This window comes from Egretta garzetta, unplaced genomic scaffold (assembly GCF_000687185.1).
Source record: "Egretta garzetta isolate BGI_Z169 unplaced genomic scaffold, ASM68718v1 scaffold397, whole genome shotgun sequence".
Taxonomy (NCBI): domain Eukaryota; kingdom Metazoa; phylum Chordata; class Aves; order Pelecaniformes; family Ardeidae; genus Egretta; species Egretta garzetta.
This window is the reverse complement of record NW_009260493.1, coordinates 9,019,101-9,040,137: the sequence shown is the minus strand read 5'-3', so window position 1 is coordinate 9,040,137 and position 21,037 is coordinate 9,019,101. Positions and strand designations below refer to the sequence as shown.

General features: G+C 38.8%; 1 protein-coding gene across 1 annotated transcript in view; it reads left to right on the top strand.

Annotated features, from left to right (window-relative positions):
* ENPP1 (ectonucleotide pyrophosphatase/phosphodiesterase 1) overlaps positions 1 to 21,037 on the top strand; it is a 58,626-nt gene that overhangs the window by 27,920 nt on the left and 9,669 nt on the right. Inside the window, exons 8-20 of the mRNA XM_009644361.2 lie at positions 2,066 to 2,145; positions 3,500 to 3,619; positions 4,729 to 4,838; positions 6,032 to 6,097; positions 6,400 to 6,472; positions 8,497 to 8,605; positions 8,687 to 8,818; positions 10,354 to 10,385; positions 11,571 to 11,698; positions 13,340 to 13,409; positions 16,603 to 16,690; positions 19,811 to 19,986; positions 20,526 to 20,577. Of these exons, the coding sequence (XP_009642656.2) occupies positions 2,066 to 2,145; positions 3,500 to 3,619; positions 4,729 to 4,838; positions 6,032 to 6,097; positions 6,400 to 6,472; positions 8,497 to 8,605; positions 8,687 to 8,818; positions 10,354 to 10,385; positions 11,571 to 11,698; positions 13,340 to 13,409; positions 16,603 to 16,690; positions 19,811 to 19,986; positions 20,526 to 20,577 (1,236 nt within the window). The remainder of the gene's footprint in view (positions 1 to 2,065; positions 2,146 to 3,499; positions 3,620 to 4,728; positions 4,839 to 6,031; positions 6,098 to 6,399; positions 6,473 to 8,496; positions 8,606 to 8,686; positions 8,819 to 10,353; positions 10,386 to 11,570; positions 11,699 to 13,339; positions 13,410 to 16,602; positions 16,691 to 19,810; positions 19,987 to 20,525; positions 20,578 to 21,037) is intronic.

Below are 21,037 nucleotides of genomic sequence, written 5' to 3'. Positions count from 1 at the left end.
TCTGAGGGCCTGTGGCTTCAGGTCTTCATGTGCTTTGTGTCCCATGTGTCTGTAGGCACTGAAAATGGTGGAAACAGTCATACAGTAAAGATAAATATTTGTATGTTTGCATAAATACTGCTACAGTGTTTCACTGTGCAGGAAGGGGTGATGAAATCTATCCCTCTGCGGTGGATGTGTAACAATAACAGATAAATTGCTTGACTGTTGCTGAAAAATTGTACTGAATCCTTTTGAAGCTCATAGTTCCCCATTTTACAGGACTAGTAAATGTTCAAAAAAATTCCCAGTTTATGAATGACAGCATTTACAAAGCAGTGAAGAGTTATTCACATTAAATAACTTGTTGGACTGCCCAATTCTTTATTAAATTAGAACTGTGCTAAATCCCTGGATTTTCTTCTTTAAAACACTTGAGGACAAGTGCAGCATTCTGTTAGATAAAAATATTTCCATTATATAGTCCTGTTAATTCAGCCATGCCTACAATGAAATTCTGATATCTCCTTGGAGAAATCTGTTAGAGTAGATTCCTGTAAGACAATATCAGAATTTCACTTTTAACAAGTTTTATTATACACACTGTACCACCCGCTGAAAGGTAAGCAGTGAACCCAGGTGTAGCCATAATGTGTACATACAGGGTTCAGAGAAGACATTGTCACATACTTCTGTGCTGTGATATCACAGTTTTTAAACAAATCCTCCTTTTGTCTTCAGTTATCTTTAAGAAAACAAGCCAAAAGGAAGAAAGATAACTTTTAGGAAAAGTCCTAGCAAAACTCCTAGGATTTTGGACAAAACAATGTTTTACTGTATTTTTCTCTTACTTTAAAAATGAAACAAAACCATTCCAACCTCCCTCCCCACCACCCCCACCAAAAAAATTACAATTTGGCAAAACAGCCTCAACAACAGATTTGGAAATGGTTGAAATGCATCAAATGTGTTGCAGTAGCAAAAAGGGTACAAGTGATGATTTGTTACTACCAAAAGCAGATCTGGAAGCGGTTGTCTATGTAACTTGAAAGGATTTCTTTTTCTGGCTTGGATTCTTTTTTCTCTCTGTTAACTCAAATTGATTATTTCAACTGAGATCTAATCCAAAGCCCCAACCCAAGGAGTTCAAAGTGCCTTGACACAACACTTTTTATATTATTAAACCTTTCATTTCTGTTTTATGTTATCTATAATGAACTAGAGGGCCAGTGAAGAAGGTCCGGTGGCTGTCTTTTTATAGGGTCATTACTTTGAGTTCCTAAGCATCAATTGAAGTGGTTTTATGACACAGTATTTCTGAAGTCGTTAATGAAGGCTGCTTTTTTTTTTTTTTTTTTTTCCCCTCCTGAAAATTAGGGTCCATACATTGCCTGTGGAAATTTAGGCTCCTAACTTAAGTAAGCTTTGCTTAAGTGCTTTGGCCTGGCTAATGACTCTTCATGCTGACAAATACTGTGCGCTAATCTCCTTAGAAACCTATGATTTTTATATCAAGACAAAAAAATCTTTGATATTCATCCTAGAATAAGAGCTTCTTTTTATTTTAAAAAAGTAAGAAGGAGAATGCAAAATAAGCAGTGATTTGACAGGTGAGAGAGCCAGGGCACCACTCCATCTCTAGGAGTGCCCAGGGTGAACTAGCTAGCTGGTCTGAAGCTGCAGAGTTCACTTACCATGCACCGGGGCTACTTTGAATAATCAAAGAAACAGCACCCTCCATTCTTATCTGTGCATGCTTTTCATGAGGACTGTAGGTTCACATTCACACTTCATGTGACCACTGAAGTCAGTCATTAGGAATATATAAAATTTGTATTAATAGACATTTAGTCAGATTGTAAATGAATGTGGGAAGAAGAATAAAGTATTAACTCCAAAATTTTAAAGAATGAAAACACTTTTGTTGGGAGTTTTTTTGTGTTGTTTGGGGTGGGTTTTTTTTTTGTTTGGGGTTTGTTGTGGGTTTTGTTTGTTTGTTTTAAATAGGTACGTATCTTCATGAGACAAACTTGCAAGGGTTTCTATTTCTGTAATTTTGCTGATTTTTCTTTTTTTTTCTCTGTAGAGAAATGTGGAACATACACTTCCAGTATCAGACCAGTGTATCCTTCAAAGACCTTTCCCAATCATTACTCCATTGTCACAGTAAGAATTCTCATATATTATGTGTTTCCACTACTGAAGAGACTGTTCTCTATCAAATTGTCTCCATAGGAATAGTATCTTTTTTAATGGATTATTAACATAATAGGATTTCTATTCAGAATATGAAAATGTATATATTGTACTCTTTATCTAAGTTAGATTTAGCTGTAGTGTTATTTAATGACTGTTAATGGTCAGATTTAATCTGATTAAGTAATCCAATCCTTCCAAGACTAGCTGCAAGAATTCCCATATAGGCGGAGGTCACATTGCTTTACAACTCCTCATCTGTATAAATATTTCCACTAAATTGCAGCGCTTGCTCTCTTGGAGTGAGAGCAGCGTGACTCTTAAACTGCCAGCCTTGTTCCCCTTCTTTAAGGTATCTTAGCATGATGCAAAGAAGAGTATGAAATGAAAGGAAAGGTTTGAACATCACATTGATATTGACTCTGTGACGGACCGTACCCAAACCTGGATAGGAATGTCACAAAGCTGATCTTGTAAACTTAACCTCCTGCATATAGGAGGAAAAAGAAAAAATGGAGGTTTTCAACACCAAATGCAGGGTTGGAATCCAGCAGATCCTTCTTAGTTTCATCATGTCAGAACCAAAATTCAATCAAACACTTGAGGATCTACACCTTCTTTATTATCTTCCTTGTTTGTCAGGACTGTCTTTTAGTAAGCAAGGATCATAGGTTCAGGAATGAGATGTTTAATTGTGTAATCCTCAGAAATACCCATGGCTGAATGTGCAACTAAGAGGCATTAATCATGCCCTGCAGTCATGTGAGAGTATCTCTAAATGCAGCATAGAGCTTTGTCGCACCTCCCCATTCTTGTGAGAAGTAGCAGGCGTGGGTATTGGGGTCCTGATGGTGGTGGTGTTTTATCCTTGAAAGTAAAAAGGAGCTAATCTGCTTGAAGGCAGAGCAGAAAGTCTGGTAAAACTACCTACAGCCGGTGCCTCTGAGCACTTCTTTCACTGCTATTGTAATGGTTATCCCCAGCTAGAGCTTTCACCCACTCACCTGTAATTCTCCTTTGAAATCCCCAGTTTTTGATCGTGTGATGGAGGCCCAACATAGGTAATTGCTTTGTCATTGGTACTAAAGGTAAAACAAATGCGGGAACTGAGGCTGCATCTTTCGCTTTGATCCCAGTGCAAGTTGCTTGCCTTTTTTTTTGGTAGCAACGGCAGGTGATGCTGTTAAATTTGGGTCTTGAGGTACTAGTGGAGTAGAAGTCACAGATTATTCACTGGATATATTTGTCTAATGGATACCTGTTTGTGTAGCCAGAAGGTTCTTTTTCTTTATAACATTGTCACAAGGTATACTCTCCATTACAGGGGCTGTATCCTGAATCTCATGGTATAATTGATAACAAGATGTATGACCCCAAAAGAAATGCATCCTTCACCCTTAAAAGCGAAGAGAAGTTTAATCCACAGTGGTACCAAGGACAGCCTGTAAGTATTAATACACCACTGAGAATGTGAGAATGTACATCAGCCTCTTTTGTTACTTAATATCACTTGGATGCATAACGATGTTGAAAGAGTACAGAGGGTACTTCTAAGTCAGCCAAGAAACATTACTCAGCATGATTAGGAATTGCCATACCAGAACTGCAAAATGACAAATGAAACAAAGTGTAACAGATTTTGTTGAACTTAAATGGCGTTTTCTCTAAGGAGAAAACTAGCTCAAAATAACTAATAGAGATACCAGATTTTGTTCCTTTTTTAATACAGAGTGGGCTTGCAGTTAACTTCTCTGAGGACATCAACAGACCAGTTCATTTTAGTAATAAACATTACTAAAAGTTTACACTTTGCCCAAATTATTACTAAATCTAAAGGTGCGGTTTTAAAAGAAAATGTCTCAGTTCAATCATACAGTTATGGCAAACCTGCTGAGCATGCCATCAAAATGAAGTGGCATGGGAAAGTTTGGGTGAGTGGTAGCCTGAAGAATAGCAAGGGAACAGATGCAACTATTAAGTAATGTGGGAAGGACTCTTTTGAGGAAAGAGCAGAGAAGTGTAGACTTTGCAGGCCACTGAGAAGAAATTGGTATATGAGTCGGGTAGGAAAACACGCAGAAGGTAGATAGAAATCTGCAACTCATGAGATCAGCAGTAAAATCAGAAGAGTCAAGAGTCAACCAAAGTCTTCCATATTTCAAAGTATGTGAGGCATAGGTCCTTGGAATGTTCCCACCCCTTCTTTTTTCACCATTCTTGAGACATTTCCCCTTACTGGAGTTCAGCTTGGTTCTACCATTGCATTACTGCTCCATCTATGGGAGCTAATGGTTCCTACTTCTGTCCTGGCTCCCCCTGGTGTAGCAGCAGAAGGGATGTGAGTGCTTGCCATAAAGAATTGGGCTGCAAGGTGTATCTGGAGTGCAGTCAGCAATGACATTCAAGACTGACTGTCTGGTGTGCTCCACTTACATTTTTAGTTTTTGATCTTGCTGAAGGGTGCAGAGCTGGTGGGGGCACTAATGGATCTGGCAGTTACTTGGCTAATTCAGTGACCTGCTCTAATGAGGGGTGGTTGTTCTTTTCTTGCAGATTTGGCTAACAGCTATGTACCAAGGTCTAAAAGCGGGTACGTTCTTTTGGCCTGGGTCAGATGTAGCAGTTAATGGGACCTTTCCAAACCTGTATGAAAAATACAATAGGTATGTAAACTCCTGTGTCTTGGATGAATATTTTACTTTAACTGTTGCAATGGGACAGATGCCAGAGAAAGCATAATTTTTTTCCTGCTTTTCTAAGTAGTCCTACACAACATGAAAAAAGTTAGGATCCAATTAGCTTTGTTTCAGTATAATGTAGATTCTTTGTCTAATCATTTTGTCATTCTGCAGGAAATGTTTTACAGTAAAGGTGGAAAAATCAGCTTTAAGAGCAGCCAGCTTTGAAGCTTTAGAGCTTTTCTGTTTCTATTTATAAAAGTCTTCTGTGGGTGTGTTTCATATCATTCAATCTAAACCTCTCATACAGTGAATGGATCAGGTCTTGATGTGATATTGTCCATGAAAACTAATGTTTTACTGTTGACTGTGGTAAATTGTTTCGATGTAGAATTATTTTCATTGCAAAGTTTGAAAATATTTCACATTAAGGCAGTCATATTTTAGTCAGTGATTGCTCTTCATGGCAATTGAATGTTTGCTGCCTAATGAAAATTCTACAGAAATCTCTTTATCACGACTTTATTAAATAATCTCAAATCTAGACCAAGAAATCAGGCTTTTCATTTCTATCTTCTTAAGATCATTTTCTCTTCCTACACCCTTCATATAGCATGGAAATTGTGATTCTTGACTTATTACCTACGTTTTTTTTCTCTAGGAACTGTACACTGTATCTTGAACTTGTATTAAGTAGCTGAATTACTAACTTTATGGGTGCCTCATGTTGTTACAGGCCAACAAGCTTATTGTTGGTCTACTTCAGTAATTGATATAGAGCATCTACTTTGTTATGTAGTATGAGTATTGCATTCAAACTGTGCAAACCAAAACTTTTTCAAAACATAATACAGGAATGAAAACCTGCACATGTTTTTGCACCTTGAAGCGAATTATTCCCTTTCTATAATAGACAGAAGCAATACTGGGTGCTTTATTCTAATCTCATTGCAATCAGCGGGGGCAATATTCAAGGGAGCTTTAGATCAGGCCATTAACTCCTCTAGAGTCACAGGCAGTTAGCATAGATAAACTTGCATCCCGATAAACAGCCATTAATGGCATCCAGTCAGATTCAATTTTCTCTGCTAAAATACATTGATTTTTATAACGTGTCACTAAAATAACTTAGCTCTTGGAAACAGGCCGTTGGTTGATCTTGTATTGTTCTGATACAGCTCAATCCCCTTTGAAGAAAGGGTGGTAACTGTTCTTCGCTGGCTGCAGTTACCTGAAGATGAAAGGTAGGTATACAATTGGAAGTGTAAGTTCCTGCTTGAGTGATGTTGCACTGAATTACTTTGTAAATATGATTTCTGTTTTAAACAATATCTTATGCATTATTCTAACAATGTTAAAATATTATTTAATGCAAGCCTGTTTCCGTGACCGAAACCTTTTTAAGTTACCTTTCTCTATTTCCCTTTAACACGTCCTGAATGATAGTGTTGTTTCCAATATTTGATACCCATTGTTGAAATATAATTTCTTCAAACTGTCTCAACGTGTATGTAAAATATTACATTTTTGGTACTGTTTGATATAGACCACACTTTTACACTCTGTATTTAGAAGAACCAGATTCCTCAGGCCATAAGTTTGGACCAGTAAGCAGTGGAGTAAGTAGTTTTGTAGTTTCTTTTCTTTTTTTCTTTTTCTTTCTTTTTTCTTTTTTTTAACTTGAAGCTTTGCTCTGATTCTATAAGAAACTTCCATAATTCACGTTAAATTAACTAAATATGTTCATTATGATGATTTGGAAAAAAATTTGTGAATAGACAACCAATCCATAATTAACATTGATACAAAGCATGTAATAAACAGCCTATTTAATAAGTTTAGCTTTTATTTTCTTTATTTCAGTAATTTTTAATTTGCCAAAGCATGTTTGGGTGTGTCTTCTATGCTTCATCTGCTCCTATTAATTCTTTATGTTGATTTTTGGGCGGAGGGGAGGGGGACAGAAAGTTTGTATACTTTCAGTTTGGCAAGAAAAGAGGTTTTTATAGCAATGGCCCAAGTTCTGGTGGTTAAATATTCATGTTACAATTGTCATTCATTTACCCCCCTGTCTCTGTGCAAAGGTTAGATGAATATTGGTCTTATCTCCCTGCAGTTAGATTTTATGCCTTCTGAAAAGGGTGTGAAAAAAGGGATGTTCATGCCATCACAGTCTGTGTGCCTATTGTATAAATAAAAAGTCTTTGGGACTCCTACTGTTTTCGAAAGTACTAAATAGCTTTACATTTTAGCAAAACAAAGTGAAAAATGCAAAGGAAAAGCTCTTGGAAATTCAGGAACACTGTAAAATTCTCTCTTCTTGAATGGTCAGGAAGTTTTGGCATCTTAACCTGGTATTTGACCTCAGTGGGGACAACAATAAAAAAGCTCTTCCCAGTTTCTCTTGAAGTGTGAGCAGTTCCTGTTCCTGTAAGGAACTGTAAGATGAATGTAAGTCCCCAGTGAAGTAGTAGACAACTAATTGGAGCTGCAGTATAGGAACGTGTTTAAATTGGTTATCCTTTTCTTTGGTTAATAAGTGGATCTGAAATTCCCTATGTCAGGAGTGCTCTGGAGAGAAAGGCTTTGAGGGTTTGTCCACAGTCGTCTTCTCATCTTTGTTCACACAAAGCCAGGCAGCTTATACTAGTAGTTCAATGAGGTAACAGAGTGACTTCATTTTAAAATACTTTTTTGTTCTGTTTACTTAGCAAGTATTCAAAAGTAGCCCCAGTGGCTGCAACTGCACAGGTGAGCTTGAATGCCAGGCCCCTGATCACGAACAGTGCTAGACCTGTAGCTTGTTCTTTGGCTTTTTCAGTCCCTTTAAACTAGTCTGCTTTGAGACTAATATCCAGTTGCAATTTCAAGGGCAGTTTGCTCCAGGGTCTCTCCCAATGGGGATTTTGAGGAAGAGTGTTGCAGGCTTGGCTTCCTCTGTTCTCTTCAGCCCTCTGGTATTTTCCCATCAGCGTCTGCACGCTGAGGCGTTCCCTCTTGTCCTCATTTGTACCCCTGGTCATGCAACAAACATCCTCAATTTCATCCTTTAAAACCACCCTCACTGGCTATAATCTGGGGTGGTGTTCTGGGGGTTTTGTTTCTTTGTTTTTAACGTCCTCAACTGAAATAACACATAAAAATTTGTAGCTGTGTCTTAGTATGGTGCGGGGCCCAGAAAAAATCTGGGGCAAGAGCTGTTTAGTGTAGATAGAGCCAGTCTTCTGTAGATGGAGGTAGCCCTGAACAGTGCAGGTGCCAGGCAGTCTGCAGGCTCCCAGTTTTGTTTGGCTGTAAATGTGTACCTGTTGAGTCCATTCTCAGTAGGTATAAAGACTATGGATCCAAAGGGTGCAGAACTGAGAGAAGCAGGATCAGCTGTCCTCACAGTTCCTCCTGTTAGTGTGTGCTGTATACGCTCCCTTGTCATGAGTTTGGGGGTTACTCCACAGTTTTAGCTCCCCTGTGTCCTTCGTTTTTGTCTGGACTGCATCTAGCCTTGAATGATCTATAAGAAGAGCTCGTTATTCGTTACTAGTGTATACTGTTACAGTTTGAATTTATTCACTCTCCCTAGAAATAAATTTCATTTTTTAATTGAAGTGATTAATGCTTGCTTTACATTCCTATTTTTGTCCTGCAGGTCATCATGGCATTACAGAGAGTGGACAACATAGTAGGGATGCTGATGGATGGTCTCAAACAAATGAACTTGCATAAATGCGTGAACATTATTTTTATATCAGATCATGGTAAATTTGATTTTATAAAGTATATTGGGATTTCGAACAGCGATATTCCCATTTTTAAATAAAATTTATTTCCTTTTGCAGGGATGGAAGCAGGGAGCTGCAGAAAAACAGCATATCTGAACACCTATCTGGACAACGTTCAAGATTTCATAGTAATACCTGGTCCTGCAGCTCGCCTCAGACCTAATAATGTTCCAGATGAGTATTTCTCTTGTATGTAATTGCTAAACTAATTTTTGTTACTCAGTTATGCACTTTTGTACTTTATGAATACAAACTTAGGATGCACATATTCCATTGGTAAATTTAACTGAAGGTCAACTAGGGACAACCTGGATAATGACAAAGAGGAAATACTGAGTAGTGCAACTGTGCTTTCAAAGACCGTTTCAAAGACCTGACTTTGCAGGTCTGAAAGTGTATTTGAATCCTACAGATTGCTTTTGTGGTCTGCCTCAGTGACCGACTGCAAATGCTCTTGCCTTGTGAATGGCAGTCCTTGAATCAGATCTTTGGTACTCAAGACAGCCCAGAAATCCCCCCTCGTGTCTCACCCCATTTCCTGATTTACCAGCTTACGTACAGATTTCTGTCTTAAAGGAATATTAGATTGTTACTTTCTTTTACATATTATTTTATGAATATTATATTACCTAGTTATTAAAACACACCCTAATGGCCCGACAGCAGTTGAGTAAACTGCAAGTACACATAAGATAATAAACCTGAGTAAAAAATCAATGAATGCTTACAAATTACTGATTCACTATGCAGTCTCATTTCAGGTGAACGCTTAATGCCTGCAGGTTTTGGTACTTTTAAATGTAGAATACAGGTGTTCCCTTCATGTTTCATGGGATTTTCTTCTATTTAGATCATTGTTCTCCATGCCCTTTAAAACTTGTAGGCCTCAACCCCAGTAACTTTAAGTTCTGTTTACTTCATTGTTTGATGCTGTTCTAAACTGTTTTAAATGTATACTTGGAGAACGTGGGAGTCAAATGCAGTTCCAGGTTCTCCCTGGAGAAAAAAGTTCAGGAAGAAGAAAATCAAAGTGTGTCCTGTTTGTGACACGTGCACTGTTTTAATGAAGTAGCATAGCTGTCTTTGTAGCACTACATGTATCTATGCAGGAATTATTAATGGTTGCCTTGCCAGTGTAATCCTTTATGTATTTTAGTCAAGCACTGACTGTCAGACTCAGGGCAGAGTAACTGTGAAATGTAATGGACCTGTGTTTTACAAAATGTCAAACTAAATGATGTAATGGTTCCTTTTGGCTTGAGTCTAAGCATCTGAATCTTAGCCAGCTTGCACTTGGCTATCTTTCTAAGGATGCTTGGCAGAAAAAGCTGCTGTCCTGATAGTTGTACTTGGTTCTTTTTCCCTAGAAGTTTATTAGCAAGCAGGAAAAATCCAGTTTGATTAGCACAGTATTTAGTTGCCTCTTTTGTGAAAACTTACTTCTTGGATTATTTTTCTAACTGTGGCTAATATAGTTTAAAATTTTAAAGCTGTAAATAAGTAAGCAAGGGGAGGAGAGACTGTGAACTAAAATTTCATAAAAACAATAGCTTGACAGTTTAGTGATTATTTTGCTCCATATGGTTTTCATTCTGGAAAAAACATCTCTTACGTCCAGAAATTTTTTGAAACTAAGCTAATTGTATTATGCGATGGGGAGGCTTTCATTTTACATCTGATTTTTTTTGACTTAGGTGACTAATTCTCACATATGATTCTTCCAGTTAATTATGAAGGCATTGTCAGAAACCTCACAGTAAGTGTCCTCATGTTTGTTTCTTTAGCTTAATTTCTACTGATGTATAGAGGTATTTTATAGCATCAGCTGTTTGCTGGGCTACTTACATAACATCTGGACTTTGGAACAGTGACCTTCCATAGGCTATACAGTTAACAACAGCAACAAAAGTAGTTCCACGCAGGGGAAAGGAAGGTCAAAGTTGAGGAAGGTGTCATATGGCTATTGTGGTTGTGCATTAACTAAGGTTTTGTGTTCGTTTCTTTTCACTAACTCTTACATAGCACTGTGTCATGTTGCTCTTCAAACTGGAGAACTTCTGTATCTGAACCATGCTGGCTGCAGGCCAAGTCAGTGTAAAGCTCAGCTCCATTTCCTGGACAAGCATACGATTTTCTTGCTCACACCTTTTTTGATAAACAGCTTTGAGAAAGGATATTGATTCTTTTTTGTCAGTTCCAGCTTAAGGAATTTGTTTTTCTGCTCTATGCCTGGCTTTTTTTTTTTCTGCTCTATACCTGGCTTTTGTTCTTATCCCTGCACCGCAATCTGCCTCTCAGTTGTGCAGACACTGTTGGTTAGAGCTGTGCTGTTTGTATAGATGACTTTACTGTAATAGTGGTATTTTTGAATAGTGGAGGGGCTTTTTGTTCGGCTAGGTTTTTTATTTGCTTTTTTGTTTTGCTGGGGGTTTTTGTTTTTATTTTGCTTTTTAAATCATGAATGGGTCCTAGCTGGTGGAAAAATCTATTTTGTCCCTGAGTGACCAATCTAAAAATGTAAAAAACCTTTGAATGTGTGTTACTTTCTGTATTACAGAGCTGTAAAATTATTGCAGTGGATAGTCTCCTACCACTTGAAAGTATCATGATGGTCATGTCTCAGTATAATTCTTTATAATTCTAAGCAGTACTGTTTGGTTCTGTATAGTTGTAGGCTGTAAGGAAAAAAAAGTAAATTAGGCCTGTAATCCAATATAAATATTCTTCCAATAACTATTGAATGCAAAACCAGTTGGTATTTGTTATTTAAATAGTTATTAACATTTAAGTCCCAGACCATATGACTCCAAACCTGATGGAGTTCTGTTGTCCTTAGTGGAAGTTATTGCAAACCGTTTGCAATTGAATTGCTTTATAAGAACATGACATAAGCAAAAGTTTGGCGAAATGTACATTTTATATTTTAATTTAAACATTTCAGTGCATAGAACCAAATCAGCCTTTCAAAGCGTATATGAAACAGCTGCTACCCAAGCGTTTCCATTATTCGTATAATGACCGGATTGAACCATTGCACTTCTATTTAGACTCCCAATGGCAGCTTGCTAGGTAAGTTACAGTTCTCAGTACTTGATTTTACAACAAAAAACTTCTTCTTTTCTCACAGCTTTTCTCTTCCAGATGCTTGGAGTTCAGTGATAGCTATTGGAGCCTGGTATTCTTGTTTGTCGTAGCAAAGGGACATTGCAAAGAAAATGCCTGCTTTTTGCTACAGTTTTTGCCGGCCTGAGGAGGTTCAATTCTGAACTGGCAGCTACCGATACTCTCCCTGCTGAGTATGCAGCTAGTGGCAGGCTTTGTGACACAAGTGTTAGAAACTAAGATTCCCATAGTCTGATACTTGAGCACATCTTGCTGTGCCTTAGGAATTTCTGAAGTGAGTCACGAAAAGTATGTGCATAACTACTTCGTTGAATCAGTCTTGTGAGCAATCCACTGGCATACACTGAACTTACTGAACCTACTGTTGTTAATTACCTTACATGTTGAAACCAATGAATTTACAACTCCCAGATGTCATTTAACCCCAGCCGGCAACTAAGCACCACAGAACCACTCGCTCACCCTCCCCCACCCCGGTGGGATGTGGAAGAGAATTGAGGGGGGGGAAAAAAAAAAGTGAAACTCTTGGGTTGGCATAAAGACAATTTAATAGGACAGCAGTGGAAGATAAAATAATAGTAATAATGATAAAAGAATATACAAAACAAGTGATGCACAGTGCAATTGCTCACCACCTGCTGGCTGATGCCCATCCAGTCCCTGAGCAGCGATGGCTGCCCCCCAGCCAACTCCCCCCAATTTATATACTGAGCATGATGTCCTATGGTCTGGAATAGCCCTTTGTCCAGTTGGGGTCAGTTGTCCTGGCTGTGCCCCCTCCCAGCTTCTTGTGCCCCTGGCAGAGCAGGGGAAGCTGAGAAGTCCTTGACTGGTGTAAGCACTGCTTAGCAACAATTAAAACATCAGCGTGTTTTCAACATTCTTCTCATACTAAATTCAAAACACAGCGCTATGCCAGCTACTGGGAAGAAAATTAACTCTATCTCAGCTGAAACCAGGACACCAGAATTATGACATCTGCTATAATAATAAAATTTTGAACACCTCTGTGATACTGCAGGGCTTTCATTATGGAAGAGTTTTTTAGTCCATGTATTTGGTAAGTCCAGTTGTGTAACACTGTAAACGTGTGCAAGTCATGCAAATCAGGTTTGGGTTACTAGAATTGCACATGTTTAAATAATATGGATGGACCTGGCGTATGCTGGAGATCTGCTTTTATTAGACTGTAATATGTCCAGCTGAATCCTCTAAATTACAGTTTTTTATTAAAAAAAAAAACCAAAAAACCCTTAAACTACTTATAAAAAGTACTGTGAAATTATCCAAATGACAGTGAAATGAAAATCTGTTATCCTGAGAACAATCATTTTGTTCATGTCGTCTGATATTTGACTTTAAATGACTGTGGTGGACACTTGAAAATTCCAAAGGGATAGCATTTGCAGAGAAAACTATCCTTCTGATTTTAAAGGCATTCTCTTCCAGAGCTTAAAGACTTTATATTCCCTGTAGGTGAGCCTCTAAAAATTTTTAAATAGACAAGTAAACAATGCATCACTGAATGTATTTTATAGTGATATGATTTGTGAAGTGTGAGTTTTATAAACTGTGAATTTTTAATAGGAAACCACTTGAGATTAAAAGCTGCAGAGGTGGATTCCATGGCTCCGACAATCGCTTACCCAATATGCAGGTGAGACTTGAAAACTTACACTAGCTTTTATGTTTAGCTCCTGTTTCTGAATGTTGTGGTTGCTGACTGTTGAGATTTTTTTGTTTAAGATCTGTAATGCTATTCCATGTGTAGTTAAAGAAAGCAAGCGTTTGTACGATTGCTATTGTGACGTGCTGGGTGTAACCCACACAGGGTGGGATTCCACTGTTGCAAGCATTAGGCAAAAACCCAACAGGACATACCCCAGAGATTTCGCTGTTCTGGTAAGAGTATAAAGTTGTGCAAAGTTGTTTTGTTTTAACATTAAAAGTAGGAAAAGAGAAAACTCATCAAATCCTCAAATACAGTAATTGTAGATCATAAGAGAATTCAGATTGGAAGGCACCTCGGGAGGTTGCTAGTCCCACCTCCAACTCAAAACAGAGTCTGCTGTGAGATCAGACCAGGTTACTCAAGGCTTTATGCAGTTGCATCTTCAAAACTGCCAAAGGCAGAGGCTGCACAACTTCTAACCAGCCCGTTCCACTGCCTGACTGTCCTCACAGTGTAAATGTGTTTAGTTAAAGACAGCCAGAACCTTTCTTGTTTCAATTTATTCCTGTTGTCTCTCTGCGTCCTACTGTGTAGCACTGAAGTGTCTCCTTGATGACCACATGTAGATATGGGGGACTGCTGTTAGGTCCACCTGAAGCAGTTTCTTTTCCATGCTAAACAAGCCCTGTTCCACTTTTCAGGGCAAGAGCTTCATCCCCCAAACCACCTTGAGGGCCCTCCACTGAACTTGAGATGATTGTTTATTGATGTCATTCTTAAGTTGGAGGTGGAGTATCCCAGTGTGGCCTAAAAAAATGCTGAGATGGATAACTCCCTTCCCTCAACCTGCTGGCTGAGCTTCTGTTTTTTGCAGCATGGGATGCTGATGGCTTTCTTTGGTGCCAGGGCATGCTGCTGGCTTGTGTTTGGCTTGCTGCCCACTGTGTCACCCAGGCCCTTGCAAGCAAGGTTGTTCCCTAGCCAGCCAGTCCCCTGGTCTGTAAGGGTACTCCATTCCTTGGTTTTGGGGTTGCCAAAGAACAGAAGTAGCAGGCTTAAACTGCAATAAAGAAGAGTTTATTTGGTTATTAGAAAACTTTTTTAACCATTAATGAGTACAACAGTTTGCCGTGGAAGTATGTGGAGCTTCCACCACAGGAAATTACCTAACGACTGATCAGACAAGCATCTTTCAGAAATACCATAATTACTTTTGATTCTGTCTTTTTGCAAAAGTTGACTAAATGATCTCTCAATTCTGTAATTCTACTGTGTCATGATAGATTATGTATCACTGTTTTGAGGTTGTCTGTTCAGGAGACAGCACGTCGGTCATGTTTAAAATAAGGAAAGTCCCCAGATTCTTCTCTTTAATGAGAAATGGGAAGGGATTATAGGGAAACGTGAAATCAGATCCTTAGCCAGCTCCATCTAATTTGCAGAAGTCACTTAGCCTACCCTATGCTTTAGTTTCTGCTAAAAATGAAAGGCAATAATATTAATTTCAAAAGGTATTTTCAGGATAAAATCCATTAACAGTTGTGATGCACCTGGTACTATTACAGTGAATATATGTAAACACATCTATAAAGAGAGAATCCAGTATTCAAAAAATAACTGAAAACAAGTTTTATGTAAAGACCTATGTAGTCCATGCAAAGCATAGATTTCTCTTAAAAGACTTATTTTTCATGTCTTGTAGAATTATGTAGTATTGGTGTCAAACTGTTTTTTAAAAACTGTTAGCCAAAACCTGTGTTAATTTTGTATCAGTTTACCTTTCCAGGCCTATACTTCCCCAACTTGACAATGGAAAACCATTGTCAAATCCATGGGTGCATAGTAATGGGTTACAACCAGCAAGGCCACATGATGCCAAATGCCAGCTTAGTATATTCTCTTTCCGCTACAGTTTGACTGTGTAAATTTTTTTTCAGTAGGTTGGCTCTATTAAAACTCACTGTCAGATTTGGGGCTGTCAGTTCATAGCATTCCTAATTGGTCTTAAAACAGGTATAACATTCTTTTGTGGCTAAGATTGTAGCAGCATGAATTTCATACTGTGTAATTAACTAGTTCAGCAGAAAGGAGGTAGCATGTTCCTGCCTCATCTGGTTCAAATTAGGCTTGTTGAGTAAATTATTAGCCTACAGATTTTGGGTATCAACAGTTACAGAATAACAGCCTGCCTTATGCTTTAATCTTAAAAAAGAAGTTAGAGTTGTGTTTCTGGCCTCTATTTTTGCCACACAGCTATGAAATCTGAGACAATCGGGTTGTTTGCAAAGAGCTTTGAGATCTTACCCAGGAAGATGCTACAGAGCGCAAAGCATCCATCGCTCATTCAGTATCTTTGTACCACAGATGGGTGCAATCTGTTTCACTTAGTTAAAAATAAGCTGACTATCTCAGGGCAAGTTTTAAACCAGTCTTTCTGGCAGCAGTTGAGTTTAAGCATTTGCTGCCCTTGTCTCCTTGTTCTTACTCCTGCAGCAAACCCTGTTCTGTGCTAGTTTAAGCTTTGTGTGGCTGCAGAGTTAAGTAGGTCGGGGAACTGAACCAGAAGGAGAAGAGCCAGCAGGAAAAAAGTGTTTTCTGCGCTGGCTGTGTTCCTGGATCAGGTTCGCTGTATGGCTACACAATAGTTTGTGCCAGTACAGCTCAGGAATTGGTGGAAGAAGAAGAAAGACCAGCTGCAAACCAGGCATAGAAGCCTAGGATTGTGCCATTGCTTAAACTATTTAAAACACTGCTACTAACAGATGGTTTTATAGCCTTGAGTTAAAAGCTTCCAAATTATTTACAGGGCATGAAATGTGATGGTTATTTTGGCTCAACATTTCCATTAAATCTTTTAAAGCATTTAAGAAAATGAATTTAACTTCTTTAAAAGCAGAAGAGAGCAAGGGACTTCATAAAGGGCTGACAGCAACTCTTTAAAGGCAACAATGAGACAGAACTGTGTTTCCTAATATTCTTTATTACTTTTAAAAATTATTCTTCTGTATTTACTTTTTTTTTAAAAAAAAAAGAAAATTCATGCTTTTGAGTTGATCCATGCTATGTTGGTAAGTAAAGATTAAGTTCTTGGAAGAAAATGCTCTCTCAGATTGCAGGTATTTTCCATTTCAACTTGTCTTAAACAGCGTTGCACTTTACTTTTCTCTGTAAATCCTAGGCTATCTTTATTGGGTTTGGACCAGGATTCAAGTTTCGTAATCAAGTTGATCCATTTGAAAACATTGAAGTATATAATTTAATGTGTGGTAAGTACAACTGAGGGGGGTCATCTCTGGTCAGTAAAATACAGTATCTTTTGGGCATTGTAAATACTCTAATAACAGATTTTTAAGTGTCCTTAGAAATTTGTCCTTAAGACTTGCTGTGATTTTCTCTAATAAAAAAGCTGTTTGTTTTTTCTGAGAAAGATCCAGCTTCTAAAGGACTAACGGCTCTTTAGGCTCTATTGGTCAGGCCACCACGTATCTCTCCTTTCCGCTGGTCACTCTGCGTGTTCCTCTGGCTGCTCCAGAGCGGGCGCTTTGGCTCACCACTGCTAAAACTGACTACTTCACAATGTCTCTACCATCTGGAAGGAGGGATATTTCTCTCTCTTCTCTAACTAGAGGCTTTATCAGATTAACCACTCAGGTGATCTTATTCAGGCAGAGCAATAAATAACAAGCATAGTGATGGGTATGGGTGCAGCTGCCAGGCAGCGAATTTCCAGAAAGCCTGAGTCAGTCACCCCCTCTACTTATGCACTGGAACAATTCCTTGTATTTTGTCATGCATTGTCTTATTTGTTGTTTTCCTTTACCATATTTTTAATGTTAGTTACTTGATATAAATAGGTTTTTAATTTGGATAAAATTCAGATTTTTGTTTGCTTTATTCATGTAATAAACCTCCTCCCAAATTCATTATTGTATGTGTCACTTATTCAATTTATGTATTGTATCTTTTAATATTAGATTTGGATGTTTCCCCGTCCATTCTCATTGTCTAATACAACAGGTGTCTCAATTACACTTTTCCTGGTCGTTTGATGAACTGCAACTGTCTTTGCTCGTCTGTAGTCCCATTGCTTTGGAGTCCCGCCCTCGAGCTAGTTGTCTCTGCAATAGTCAGGTTTCCTGTTTCTCACCCCTCTGTGGTGTCCCTCTAGAATTCATGATTGATTTCTGTTCCATGCAGTTGGTACCTGAGGACTGCAGGCAGCACACACTGTATGCAGATATTCTTCACTACATTTTCTGACACCGTACAGTACACCGCACCGGAGAAGTGGTGTTTCTTTCTGAAAATTAGACACCTTGCAGCCCTCCTTTTTTTTTTCCTCCTTTCAAACACAATGTTACTGTGACTCCTTGTTCCTTTGTCCCTTCTCCTTTGTTCTCTATTTCATGGTTTCTCCAAAAGTCTATCGCTAGTTCTACCACTTCTTGTACATTTATTCTCCTTGAGGTCTTCACCTGTTTTCTATTATTTCCTGCCTGCTTCTCTCTCCTGCCAGGATCTATACTTGCTCTAGCATCTGCATCTGTGAAAGACAAAGTATTACCAAGGGGTTTGATCCAGAAAACACTTAACGGGAGCAGTGCACATGCTTGAAATCAGTGGCGATATTCAGGTATACCACATTTAAACCATGTGTTTACGTTCTTTGCTGGAACAGGAAACAGGAAGCCTGTCTCTCGCAGCCTTGAATGCTTTGCTGTCTTCTCGCATCATGGTTGATCTTGAACGACCTTCTTGTGCCCCCCTGATCTGTTCTGTGTATGCTGCATGTGAGGGGTAGAGTCCTTACTGGCATCCCGGTGAAGCGAGTTCAGTGGCACATCAGACGTTTGTGCAGTCATTGAGGTCTAGATTTCCTCCATCCTATATAAAGAGAATGGAAGGATGAGATGTGCAAAAGCCAGCACGTTAACTTTTTCAGATAGAAAATGAAGTGAGGTGACATACTCAAACCTTGTCCTTGCCCAGGGCTTAGGTGCCTTCTGGACTGCAGGAAGGCATCTTCTTTCACTTGTCATTTGGGGCTCTAGGGTTTCTCGCGGAGGTGCTTGACTGCACCTTCTTGCAAAGTGCAGCCAGAGAAGAGATCCTGCCCCCCATTTGTCCAACATCTCAGCACTTAAAGCACGAGCACCAGATATGTACAGATAATTGTCTTGTCTGAATCAGGGAATTTCAACTCGTGTTTCCCAAGGTGTTCAAATTGGCAGACTTGGGGATTTCTGGAGTGTTGTGAATTCGTGGATACTCCACTGAAAATAATAGGAACATAATGTAATTTAGCTGTTGAAGTGGGGACCTGAGTTCCGGGACTGGTTCTGATTTGGTTTTTCACTGCTTTGTGTGATGTATTCATTGGAGCATTGACTGGAAAGGTTGTTTTATTCTTCTTTCCAAAGCAAAACAGCTTCATCTGGAGGGAATGACGTGAACATATCTGAGCGGCAGAGTGCAGGGAGAAATGTGTTCCGTTCCCCATGTAGGAAGGGAAGTTCAACTCTAACTCTTGTGATCTAGGCGAGTGATCTAGACACCAAGCTTTTGGGTACAAGTGCATCTCATCACCTGCTATGTTTTGAAAACTTATTTCATAGATTCAGTATGAGTTACATGGAGGAACAACAAATCTGTGAATGCTAGCAAGGTTTAAACATGAAATAGGGCTTGATTTATTCAGTATTTTGAAAGTGTCTGAAGTGTCTCAGCATTGGTGGTAGGCAGCTCTTAGTTGTTTGAGTTACTTTAATGGCAGAGATTTAGGTGTTTGTGGGGTAGAGATGTTTTTGTGGTTAGAATGCTTTGGTGAGAATTAGGAAGCTTAACGTTTCAGGCCTAAGTGAAAAGCAGAACCTATGTTCTCTCTAGGTTTTTTATGGCTTTAGCCCTTAGTGATGCTTATTACCTGAAGCGTGTGTATTTAATTTCCAGATAATTAAAACCAAACCAACCAAACAAAAAACAACACGCACCCCAAAACAAAAGCAAAACCAAAAAAACCCCCAAAGCCCTCAAAATTATTCCTAAGGCTTCAAAGTTGCGTAGTCACAAGCTTCATGTGTTTGAGGTTCCCTTTCTCTCCCCTGTTGTAAGTATGGATGCTGGAAGTTTGCTTCCCCCTCAAATGTAAGCCTCTGTCACTTTTTGCGCTTGTTCTGTCCCTTTTTCCAAGCAGACTGATACCATGTTGAGCCCTAGCTAAGAACACGTGTGCTTCCTTTTAAAGGGGTTACATTGCTTCCCTTTTGGGTGTTATGAGCAGCAAGCAGCACAGCTTTGGTGCCTCACCCATACTTGTAATCACAATACAAGCCACGGTGTATTACAGTGCTTCTCATCCTGTTAATATCGCTTGAATTCTTTTGTAGATTTGCTTGATTTGAAACCAGCCCCAAACAATGGAACTCATGGACGCCTAAATCATCTTTTAAGGAACCCTGTTTACACCCCCCACCATCCCAAAGAAACAAGCCATCCTTCTGAATGCTCTGTGGTGGGACAAAGAGCCTTTTCAGTGAGCCTTGGCTGCTCCTGCAGGACAGAGGTAAATGCTGAAATGGTTAAAGTCGTGGAGGCAGACATCTGTGTTATATTCAAAGAGGGAAACTCTGGATTCTCCAGTGTTTATCTTCACCCGCTAGTTTTGCAGTCCCCTACTGTTGGTTTCAAAATCAAATCTTGCCTGGGGTTAGTGGGTACTAGTCTGTATTTGTATATTCATTTGTGTAGTTTGCTTATGTAAAGTCATATTCAGCTCTGAAGAGCCTGGAAGATGCCACAGAAGCAAGCTTTGATGGGAAAGCATTCAGTTCTTGCTTCCTTCACTTAATTATGTTGAAATTTCCCTGCTGTGAATGTTGTGTGTTTGGGCTGTGATTTTCAAGGCTGTAGATTTGCTTGTGGCAAAACCAATTTGTTTCTGCAAATCCTCCATAGTTCCTCTCGAGTAGATGTCAGTGAGTTCTGTATAGGGATAATTTGCAAGGCAGATGTTACATTCTGTACTTTAAATGTAGTAGTGGCTCATAACGTGCTTTGTAGAACACTTCCTAGAATCTCACTGGTTTTGCTTTATAATTACAGGGCTTGCCAATACGGGATTTTCATCGGCGTTTAAATCTCACTGAAACAGAAGGTAAGAACTTTAGGTAGTAATATAAAATTACAACAAAAATGTGAGAATTACTTAAAAATATAAAATGTTTGATGTCTAAACTTCTGAGAATATCTCAAGGACATGAGGTAAAAATTCTTTTAAATACTCCCTAGGACTATAGTTCTGAGGTTTTCAAATACAGTCCTACTGATCCACTTGTTCTCAAATGAATGTGTATCCTTATACATGTGTGTCTATGGCACATATATTATCTGAATTTACTAACACTGAAGTAATGAGCATTCCAGAATGGGAAACAAAAGGGGTGTATGGGGAAGTATCTGATAAGAATTCCTGAAAATACCATCATCATGATGTCAGCATACTTTTAATGAAGCATAAGGGGTATTTTACATGCTTGAGCTGTTGCACGGTCTTAAGCTGTTGCTTGTTTTACTTATGCTTTATTTCCATTCTTGGGACATGTACATGCCATGTT